General features: G+C 43.5%; 1 protein-coding gene across 1 annotated transcript in view; it reads right to left on the bottom strand.

Moving 5' to 3' along the window:
• The window catches only part of CPD (carboxypeptidase D), a 78,656-nt gene that overhangs the window by 25,841 nt on the left and 40,690 nt on the right, over positions 1-12,125 (bottom strand). Inside the window, exons 4-6 of the mRNA XM_073667975.1 lie at positions 10,979-11,148; positions 2,620-2,972; positions 2,090-2,281 (exon numbers count right to left, since the gene is read on the bottom strand). Coding sequence (XP_073524076.1) covers positions 2,090-2,281; positions 2,620-2,972; positions 10,979-11,148 — 715 coding nt within the window. The remainder of the gene's footprint in view (positions 1-2,089; positions 2,282-2,619; positions 2,973-10,978; positions 11,149-12,125) is intronic.

Raw genomic sequence — 12,125 nt, 5'->3', positions numbered from 1 at the left:
AAAAAGGAATGGGAATATATGGTTTCACAAGGAAAGAAAAATTAAAAGCTGTAATAAAGTGTTGGGTATTATGCCGGTTTACTTTTTAGCATTCTGTAGACAGTACCACTATACGTATCTGCATTAACTGATGTGTAAGAGTTAAATCAAATCAGTCACTACATTTCACAATGTAGCCAGGTGACAGGGATTTTCAGGATCGGAAAAAATGTGATACTAAAAAATACCTCCATTGACCACTTAAAGGGAACCTGTCATGTCCTATATACTACCTACACTGCTCCATAGCATTATTAGTGATGCAATGAGCATCACTAACAAGGTTTTTTCATTAAAATTGGTGCAGCTATAATGACTTTAGAACCTTTAATATACTTAGATCCTACCTGCTTGTTGAGTCATAGGGGTGTGATTCTCAGATTCAGTCACTGCTGGCACCGCCCATGTATTTGAATATTGCTCCCGACAAGCGCTATTACTGTGGGGCGCATGCGCAGTTGTACATGTCCTGCCGCTGGTCCTGTGCCTGCCCACTTCACTGCGCCACTTCACTGCACAGGCGCGGGGAACAGAGTGTCAGAGCGCATGCACAGAGAAGCTGTGAACTACACAGCCTCAATGTGCAGGCGCGGGACCAGAGGCAGGACATGTACAAATGCGCATGCGCCCCACAGTAGTAGCGCTTGCCAGGAGCAATATTCAAATACATGGGCGGCGCCAGCAGTGACTGATTGTGGCGCCCGCCCATGATTGAATGTGAGAATCACACCCCTATGACTGAACGAGCAGGTAGGATCTAAGTATATTAAAAGGTCATAAAATCATTATAACACCAATTTTAATGAAAAAAAGCTTGTTAGTGATGCACATTGCATTACTAACAACGCTATAGGGGCAGTGTAGGTAGCAGATAGGACGTGACCGGTTCCCTTTAAAAACCTCTGCGGAAATGCACATCAGTTTATAAACTGTGTGCTATGTTGTTCATCATCTCAATCACTTGCAGGCTATATTAGGTAGCTTTTTCACTTTCACCTTGCCGAGGAATAGAGAGTGAAAAAGTGAGAGGTAAAACTAATAAAGTCATGTGATCCCAGCAGCTTTTGCACTCACTTAGACTGTATTGCACCATTTCTACAGTGGGAGAGGCAAGATAACCGCTAATCTGGAAGTAAGAGCCTGCAGCAAAGGTATCGGAGCTTGGAAGGGACAAGTTCTACGTTAGAACTGTATAAAAGTAACTGCATGTCGACATAAATGGGATTTTAACATATAGGCCCAGATTCATCGTTTGCTTTTCTTTTCACCTGTCATGTGAAAAAGCACCATTAATCAGCAGATATGGGGTTAATCTGCAGGTTAACAGCATTCTGAACCTGCTTATTGTCGGCACTTAGAGCCCCGATCTGGGAGGAAATTAACTTTCAGTCACTGCTCTGTGCATGGAGAATGGCGGCTGTAAGCGCGCCCCTGGCACTGACTGACAGCAGGATCAGTATTAGGGCTGGCTGTCAGTCAGTTCCAGGAGCGTGGTTACAGCCACCACTCACTATACACAGAGCGGTGACTGAACCCGCGCCGATGTCATCCCTATGACTGTATGCCGAACACTGCCGAGGGTAATAAAGTTTATTTCCTCCCAGCAGCGGGGTTCTAATGTAGGCGCCAGGAAAGTTCTGAAGGCTATCATCCTGCAGATTAACAGCAATTTTTTTCACATAACAGGTTCCCTTTTAATTTACTTTTCTTTTTCTGGCACCAAATTCATCAAAATAGTACACGTGGCTCATCAACTTGGTGCAAAGTTTAATTAAAAAAAAATGCTCTCTTCCTGTCATTAACCACTTTGTGACTTTTTGAGCAAATAGTCACATCTTTTTTAAAATGTCGCAAAAAAGATGCAATTTTGAAAACCATGCACAAGTCTACACCAGAGAGCGATTGGAATAGAGTTGCGCCAAATCATGCGACTTTTTAAAAAAATCGCAAATTATGGAAAAAATAAAAAAATGATACAAAATACAGGCGTTAAAGGGAATGATGAATGGAGGCCATCATGTGCACAGTGCGGAGACTATTTTGTAATTACCTTCTAGTGCATTTTCATAGCCATCCGGATTCATTGAGGGCATGATGTGTATTCTGGTGGTGTTGACCAGTTGTGTGACTTCAGGATCAGAGCCGTAGTTCTTGCACAGATATTCAATCAGGTTTAAAAGCAGCTCTCTTCCCACCACTTCATTACCATGCATGTTCCCAATGTATTTAAACTCTGGTTCACCTGCGATAAGATGAAGATTAGGCATACAAGAAATACAAGACCGACATTGATCGCTGTTTAAGACATGTCAAATGAGATGAAAATCAGCGTTTTTTTTCTGGATGATTTTTTATACGCTCGTGAACATGGCCTGAGATTGTAAAAATACTGGGATATTGGTCTTCCATGATGTTCCTATACCAGTTGCTTCATTATTTTTGCTGCTTTATTATTTTAAGTCTTCTCTTACTAGGCTCTATGAATAACCCCAATACAAGCAATTATTATAGCGATATTGCTACAGATAAGAAAAAAAAGTCTGATACTCCATTCACATGCATCGGTGCATCATAAGTTACCTGGCTCATGAACACGTGGGTTGTCAGATATCGCCATCACGTACAGCTCTCGGGAATCCACTGACTTGCCGATGGAGTAGAGATGTGTGATGCTGGCGTATTCACTGTTGTACTTCCTCAGGAATATCTCCATGTCAGAGTAGTGGTGATGGCGGAAGTCCTGGGGCTGGATGGGTTTGTGAACTGGGGGCAGATTCTCCGCTTTCGCAGTCACGGGAGGCTCAGTAGTAGGTGGTGGAGCACTAGTAATATCCGGTATATTATCTACCGATACCGTAGGATGGAGCTGAAAATCAACAACAGTAGCCGGTCCTTCCTTTACTTCAACCTGAATAATGGTCTGTGGCAGGTATCTAAGTGCAAGGACGAGAAGTCATTACTACAAATCCGGATTTAGATCATGAAAAGTCACATAGTGAGTATGTTAGTAAAATACTACCATCAAAGTGACCATAGCAATAGGTCATGATTTTACATATTAGATTCCTTCAGGACAAGGTATATGGGGTAAAAAAAAAAAAAAAAAAGATGACATATTGCCATAAATTGCAAAATTGACATCTGAAAGCAATGTAACTCACGTTTTTTGGCTGCATCACAAAGGGAAAAACCCACAGTAAAAACATGAAACATTTCACATAGTACATGTTCTCTGCTGTGATACAGTCTCTACACCACACGTCAAACTCTGGCCCGCGAGTCAAATCTGCCCAGCAGGAGGAGTATATTTGGCCCTTGTCCGGCATCACACCTTCAATTGTATCAGCAACTGTATGGAAAGCAATGCAGGGCCCGTTATTCTGTGTGGAGGGCTATGTGGGGCCCGTTATTCTGTGTGGAGGGCTATGTGGGGCCCGTTATTCTGTGTGGAAGACTATGGAGGATTATGGGGGGCCAATATACTGTAAGGATGACTATGTGGGGCCATTATACTGTATGAAGCACTATGTGTGGCCATTACACTGTGTGGGGATTACAGTTGGTAAATCATACTGTGATGGGGTCGTCACCATACCGTACATGTGGAAGAATTCACTGTGGGGGGTGTCTGTGTTTGGTGGCATCATACTTTACTCTCTGTTTCGTTCAAGGTTTTTTTTAGCCTTATTACTACCTTAAATTAGACCACTGGGCCATATGCTTTTTACTGCTTTTACATAACATATTATTCCAATATGCCAAAACCTATTAATTAAAATGTACTTTGTTCGTGGGACAACCCCTTTTGTGTCCATATGAAAAAGTTCATAGTTATATTTTATAAAGGAAAAACATTCTCAATTGTAGACATTTTTTTGAATAAATATATCAAGGCTGGCACACGACTTTGTCCAAGTTTTTAATATTGTCCCTCTGTGTGGTTGAGTTTGACATCCCTGCTTTACACTGTGTGAACAATTAGGCAGTGAGAATTTTGACCACATTGTCATTTTTATGCAGATTTCCCTACTTTGTGCTGTATAAACTGGACATCTTATTGGGTAAAGCGATCGGGTGGTGTATGTGTGTACATAAAGGATACAATGACCCTTTATCAAGGTGTGCAGAATTATTAGGCAGCTTGTTTTTCTCAGGCAAAATGGGCCAAAAGAGAGATTTAACCGACTCTGAAAAGTCAAAAATTATTACAAGCCTTACAGAGGGACGCAGCACTCTGAAATTGCTAAGATACTGGGGTGATCACAGAACAATCAAAAAATTTGCCGCAAATAGCCAGCAGGGTCACAAAAATGTGAGGAAAAAAAGATGCAGGACAACTGCCAAAGACTGAGAAGAATCAAAAGTGAAGCGACCAGGAAGCCATTATCCTCCAGAGCCGTCATATTCCAGAACTGCAACCTCCCTGGAGGCCCAGAAGTACAAGGTGCTCAGGGACATGGCCGAGGTAAGGAGGGCTGAGACCTGACCACCACTGAACAAAGACACAGAAGTGGAAATGTCAAGACTGGGGCAAGAAATACAGGTTTATGGACTGAGGAGATGAGAATGACTCTTGACGCACCAGATACATGTGGCTGGATCAGTAACAGGCACAGACCTCCACTTCCGCTCAGACGCCAGCAAGGTGGAGGTGGGCACAGCTACGGGCTGGGATTATTAAAGATGAGCTAGTTGGACCTTTTCAGGTTGAAGATGGATTCAAAACTCCAAAACCCACTGCCAGTTTTTAGAGACACTTTCTTGAAGCAGTGGTGCAGGAGAAAGTCTATAACTTTCAAGAAAACCATAATTTTTATGAAGGACAATGCTCCATCGCAGCATAGAAGTCTACACTCCTTGGCTGCCAGTAAAGGCCTTAGATATGAAATAATAATGACAAGACCCCTTTCTCAGATAACCTAAACCTACTGAGAACTTGTGGGAGATTTATGGTATCTGGTGGGTGCTGCCCAAAAAGTTGATAGTCAGCAGATTAAGAAACTGGTAGACTCCATGGATGGAGCTTATGATTGTTACTGAAAGGAAGGGTGGCTATATTGGTCATTAAAAAAATATATCAAACGTTAGAAATGTATTTTTGTACATTTTGAGCTGTATGGTTATTATTCTCACTTTAGCAGAAAAATAAACAATTAAGATTCAAAAAGAAAGACAAAGCCTCACTTTTATTTCCAGAAATCTTCAGGTTTCAGGTTTATTAACCTGACAGATAGCACTGTAGTTGTTAAACAGTACAATATCAAAAATACAAATTGCCTACTAGTTGTGCACATGGTGAATAATCACACATTTTGGTTGCCATTTCACTGACACAGACCTCATTATATGTATGACATAAGTTGACTAGAGCAGTAACATTTGCATACAAATATAGATTAAAAAAGGGGCTCATTTAAGAGCGTCACCCTTTTTTGTACATGGAAAAAGAAATGCAATTAAAAGATTATGCATAGGGAAGCCCTTGGAAAGTGGTGGCGAAGGCCAATATAAGATCTGCTTTGACCAGTGGAATTGCATTATTAATAATGGTTTATAGAAATTGCAGAAAGGAGCAGAATAAAAACAACCCTCTAGTCGAGGTGGAGGCGGAGCCTGCCGTGTGCTGCAAGAGTTGTGCTGTGTGTGGAGAGAGCTCCTGGGAAGGAAGGAGAGCCAGGCGGAGGTGACCGAGCGGACCGGGAGGACCAGTAGGAGGCGACCGGAGGGACGAGCGCAAGAGAGCGCTGTGGCAGCGTGCAGTGCCGGCCAGCGGAGGGTGCCAGGTGGTGGTGACCAGGAGGTGATCAGGAGGACCGGTAAGAGGCGACCGGAGGGACAAGCGCGCTGTGATAGCGTGCAGCGTCCCTAGAGGAGGTGAGTGAGGGGCAGGAGGCCGCGATAAGCGGCCCTACTGAACCCAAGTGTGTACTGTACTGTATTGTATTTGTATCTGTATTGTAATTGTATTGTATTCCCTAGTCCATATTTAATTGATTACCCCCCCGTCCATATTTAATTGATCACCCCCGTCCATATTTAAATTGATTCCCCTGAACACCCCCGTCCATATTTAACTGATCCCTCTGACCACATTAAATTGACCCCCCCGTCCTCATTTAATTGATCCCCGACCACCCCCCGTCCATATTAAAGTGATCCCCCTGACCACATTTAAATGATTGACCCCCCCAGCCCATAATTGATTGATCCCCCTTGTCCTATTTAATAGATTCCCCTTGTCCACTTTTACTCATCCCCAGTCCCTATCTATTTGCCTTATCCTCCACCATATTTAATTAACCCCTGTCCATAATTAATTGATTGATTCCCCAGACCACAATTAATTATTTCCCCAGTCCATATTTATTGATATTATTGATACTTATTGATCCCCAGTCCTTAGTTAATTGACCCACCGTCCATACCTATTTATTTGCTTTACCCCCATCCTATTTAATTAAACCCCCTGTCCATAATTAATTGATTCCCCAGTCCACAATTAATTATTTCCCCAGTCCATACTTATTGATCCCAGTCCATAGTTAATTGACACACCGTCCATACTTAATTAATCCACCTGACCCACTCAGCTGATCCCCCGTCCATACTTAATTGATACTTAATTGATCCCCCGTCCATACTTAACTGATCCCGCGCCGATATCTAATCGATACACTTGCACATCCCTAATTGATCCCCGTCCATACACCTATATATAAATAATTGTGTTTTGTACTTGTACATATATACTGACTGTATCCCCATATTTAGAATGACGTCCATGTTGGCCGGAGCCGTGCAGTGTACATCTTGCGCAATGTATGCATTCCCTGAGCTACCGCTCAGGGATCCATACTGCTGCGAGAGATGTGAGCATATCGTGCACTTGGAAGCCCAAATCCTGGATCTAAGTGCTCAGATAGCGGTACTGAGGAGCATCGACAACATGGAACGGAGTTTGCTGCTCACCGAGCAGACACTCAATGGGTCAACACTGGGGGTGGAGCTTAGTGGGGAAGCGCAGGCTGAACAGGCAGGGAGCTGGGTAACAGTTAGAAGGGATAGAGGGAAGAAGTATAGGAAGGCTGGTTCAGAACCGGCATTATTGGAGCACGACAGATCCTCTGACCGCCGGGGGAGTGTATGCTCCAGTAATGAGGGGGAGGGGGGAAGTGTAGGGCAGGCTAGACAGGTCCTGGTAGTGGGTGACTCTATTATTAGGGGGACAGACCGGGCAATCTGTCACAAAGACCGGGATCGCCGAACGGTGTGCTGCCTCCCTGGCGCTCGAGTCCGGCACATCGCGGATCGGGTTGACAGGTTACTGGGTGGGGCTGGCGAAGACCCAGCGGTCATGGTCCACATTGGCACCAATGACAAAGTGAGTGGTAGATGGAGGGTCCTTAAAAATGATTTCAGGGATCTAGGTAGGAAGCTTAGGGCAAGGACCTCCAAGGTAGTTTTCTCAGAAATACTACCAATCCCGCGAGCCACACAGGAGCGCCAACGGGAGGTTAGGGAGGTGAATAAGTGGCTAAAGAGTTGGTGCAAGGCAGAAGGGTTTGGGTTCATGGAGAACTGGGCCGACTTCGCTGTCGGCTACAGGCTCTACCGTAGGGACGGGCTGCACCTCAATGGGGAGGGTGCAGCAGTGCTGGGGAAGAAGATGGCTAATAGGTTGGAGGAGTTTTTAAACTAGAGACGGGGGGGGGGGAAACCAAGGAAATAGGTGGGATGTGAGGCAAGCAAGGGGGAAGGGGAGAAGTGAATATAATGAGGGTGGAGAGGGGGGTGGGGATAGTACAGTTAGATCGTTAGAGAAGAATAGGATGCTAAATAACCTCAAAGTTTTATCTTGCATGCTGACCAACGCAAGAAGCCTGACCAATAAGGCGGATGAGCTGCGGGCGCTTATATCGGAGGAGAGGTATGACATCGTAGGTATAACAGAGACTTGGCTAGACGATAGCTACGACTGGGCGGTAAATTTAACAGATTATAGTTTATTTAGAAGGGACCGGAAACAGGGGAAGGGCGGAGGAGTCTGCTTATATGTAAAGTCACGTCTAAAGCTCAGACTAAGGGAAGATATAGGAGAGGGAGAAGAGGGGGTCGAGTCCATGTGGGTAGAGATAGAGGGGGCAAAAAATAATAATAAAATATTACTGGGGGTCTGCTATAAGCCACCCAATATAACAGAGGAGAATGAGAAACTGCTATTAGGACAAATAGACAAAGTAGCAAAACATAATGAGGTGATTGTAATGGGGGACTTCAACTACCCGGATATTGACTGGGAAACAGAAACCTGTAGATCGCAGAAAGGAAAAAGGTTCTTGACAAATATCAAGGATAATTATCTCTCCCAACTAGTGCAGGAACCAACGAGAGGGAAGGCCGTGTTGGACTTAATATTGACTAATAGGCCTGATAGAATAACTGAGGTACAGATAGGGGGGCACCTAGGTAATAGCGATCATAATATTATCAATTTCAAAATGCCCTTCAGTAGGGTTATCAATAAGGGAACAACTAAAACATTAAACTTTAGGAGGGCGAAGTTTGATCAGCTGAAAGAAAACCTTCAACTTATAGACTGGGACAAAGTTCTTAATCAAGGAAATACGAATAGTAAATGGGAAACCTTCAAAAGAATTCTGAATACTCAGTGCGAGAGGTATATACCGTATGGGAATAAAAGGGCCAGAAATAAGAGGAAACCAATATGGTTGAATAAGAACGTAAAAGGGGCGTTAAATAGCAAAAAAGAGGCATTCAAGAGATTAAAACAGGAAAACAGCAAGGAGGCACTAATGTGTTACAAAGAAAAAACGAGAACCTGCAAAAAACAAATAAAAATAGCGAAGGAGGAAACAGAGAGACGTATTGCTAGGGAAAGTAGATCAAATCCCAAACTGTTCTTTACGTATATAAATAGTAAAAGGATTAAATCGGATAATATTGGACCGATAAAAAGTGATGAAGGCAAAATCATAGAGAAAGATGAGGATAAAGCTAATCTATTAAATAAATTTTTTTCGTCAACTTTCACAAAGGAAAAAGAACTAACAGGAGAAATGAGAAGTGACAAGCTTAATCCTCCACTAAGTATGACAAATCTAACCCAAGCTGGGGTACAGAAACGCCTCAGTAACATTAAAATAAACAAATCACCAGGACCTGATGGCATACACCCACGGGTACTAAGGGAACTAAGTCATGTGATAGACAGACCGTTATATCTTATATTTAAGGACTCTGTTGAGACTGGGTCTGTACCACTTGATTGGCGACAGGCGAATGTAGTGCCAATATTCAAAAAGGGAGCGAAAAGTGACGCCGGAAACTATCGGCCGGTGAGTCTGACGTCCGTTGTGGGCAAAATTTTTGAAGGCTTTATTAATGAGGCAATCATGGAGCATCTTGACGCTAATAATCTATTAACCCCGAACCAACACGGATTCATGAGGAATCAATCGCTCCTGCCAAACAAACCTGATTGACTTCTACGAGGAGGTGAGCTCTCGAGTAGATCAGGGGGAACCAGTGGATGTCGTGTATCTCGACTTCTCAAAAGCGTTCGATAGCGTGCCACATAATAGGTTGGTATACAAAATGAGAATGATGGGGCTGGGGGAAAATGTCTGCAAGTGGGTAGCTAACTGGCTAAAGGATAGAAGGCAGAGGGTGGTTATAAATGGAATATACTCAGATTGGGTAAGCGTCACTAGTGGGGTACCACAGGGGTCTGTACTAGGCCCAATGTTATTTAATATCTTTATTAACGACATAGTCAACGGGATAAATAGTAAAATATCAATATTTGCAGATGACACAAAGTTATGTAAAACAATTAATACAAAAGAGGACAGTGCAGACCTACAGAGGGATTTGGATAAGCTGGGTAGGTGGAGCATTAAATGGCAAATGAGGTTTAACGAGGAGAAATGTAAGGTCATACATATGGAAAGGAAAAATGGAAGTCACCAGTACTCACTGAATGAGAAACCATTGGGGAATTCAGAGATGGAGAAGGACTTGGGCATCTTGATTGATAGCAAACTAAATTGGAGTGCCCAAAGTCAGGCCGCTGCTGTAAGGGCAAACAGGGTAATGGGATGTATCAGAAGAGGTATAGCTGCAAAGGAGGAGAACATTGTTCTTCCACTGTACACAGCACTGGTCAGACCACACTTGGAATACTGTGCTCAGTTATGGGCCCCAATATATAGAAAGGATATAAATGAGCTTGAAAAGGTACAAAGGAGGGCAACAAAATTAATAAGGGGAATGGAGGGACTGCAATACCCAGAGAGGTTGGCAAAACTAGGACTATTCAGCCTGGAAAAGAGAAGGTTGAGGGGGGACATAATAAATGTGTACAAATATGTTAGGGGACAGTATAGAGACCTTGCCCGGGATTTGTTCAAAAGGAGGGATATTACGGTAACAAGAGGGCATTCACTAAGACTGGAAGAGAAAAGGTTTCAGCACCAGCATAGGAAGGGGTTCTTTACGGTAAGAGCAGTGAGAATATGGAATTCACTGAGTGAGGAGACGGTAATGTCGGATTCACTACACCAGTTCAAGCGGGGACTGGATGCATTTCTAGATGCCAGGCAGATTTCTGCATATACTTAAAAATAGAATAAAATAGTAGGTTGATACAGGGATTTATTCTGACTGCTGGTTTCAGAGTCGGGAGGGAATTTTTCCTCAGGTGAAGATTGGCTAAATCATTTGGGGTTTTTGCCCTCCTCTGGATCAACTTTAGCAATTACAGAACTAACAGGTCGAACTTGATGGACGCAAGTCTTTATTCGGCTTTACTAACTATGTAACTATGTAACTATGAGGCTGGCAATTCTGGTGCCATTATCCGGTCTGCATTTATACCTTTGCTCTTAGACCTCCTCTCCAAGTACATAAGTGTTCTTACCCAGTGACTGAGGCAGTGATATTGTAGGTCCCCGGAGCTAGCAATCTCTGGAAGTTTCCCAGCGCCCCAGTGGTAATGTTGTGGTTAATACCGGATACAGATACAGTCGCATTCTCGATCCCCTTCTGAGTAACAGAGTCTTTTACAAATCCTTTAGCTCCAATGTGAACCTAAAAAAAAATAAATTTGGACCCACAATATTTATATACAAAAATAACTCCATACGATGTCAAAACTATCCCATTACCACCAACAAAGCTGTGATCCTTGTAATACAATTTTAATGAACCATATAGACAGAATTACTGTACTCTAAATAAAAGTAAGTAACCTTGTATGTAACCACATTACAAGTACACTGCTCAAAAAAATAAAGGGAACACTTAAACAGAATATAACTCCAAGTAAATCAAACTTCTGTGAAATCAAACTGTCCACTTAGGAAGCAACACTGATTGACAATCAATTTCACATGCTGTTGTGCAAATGGAATAGACAATAGATGGAAATTATTGGCAATTATCAAGACACCCTCAATAAAGGAGTGGTTCTGCAGGTGGGGATCACAGACCACATCTCAGTACCAATGCTTTCTGGCTGATGTTTTGGTCTCTTTTGAATATTGGTTGTGCTTTCACACTCGTGGTAGCATGAGACGGACTCTACAACCCACAGAAGTTGCTCAGGTAGTGCAGCTCATCCAGGATGGCACATCAATGCGAGCTGTGGCAAGAAGGTTTGCTTTGTCTGTCAGCGTAGTGTCCAGAGGCTAGAGGCGCTATCAGGAGACAGGCCAGTACACCAGGAGACGTGGAGGGGGCCGTAGGAGGGCAGCAATCCAGCAGCAGGACCGCTACCTCCGCCTCTGTGCAAGGAGGAACAGGAGGAGCACTGGCAGAGCCCTGCAAAATGACCTCCAGCAGTCCACAAATGTGTATGTCTCTGCACAAACAGTTAGAAACCTAACTCCATGAGGGTAGTATGAGGGCCCGATGTCCACAGATGGGGGTTGTGCTCACAGCCCAACACCGTGCAGGATGCTTGGCATTTGCCACAGAACACCAGGATTGGCAAAGTCGCCAGTGGCGCCCTGTGCTCTTCACAGATGAAAGCAGGTTCACACTGAGCACATGTGACAGACGTGACA

Source organism: Phyllobates terribilis, unplaced genomic scaffold (assembly GCF_046119375.1).
Source record: "Phyllobates terribilis strain yellow unplaced genomic scaffold, ASM4611937v1 Scaffold_2__4_contigs__length_985480577, whole genome shotgun sequence".
Lineage (NCBI taxonomy): Eukaryota > Metazoa > Chordata > Amphibia > Anura > Dendrobatidae > Phyllobates > Phyllobates terribilis.
This window is presented reverse-complemented; position numbering and strand designations above follow the sequence as displayed.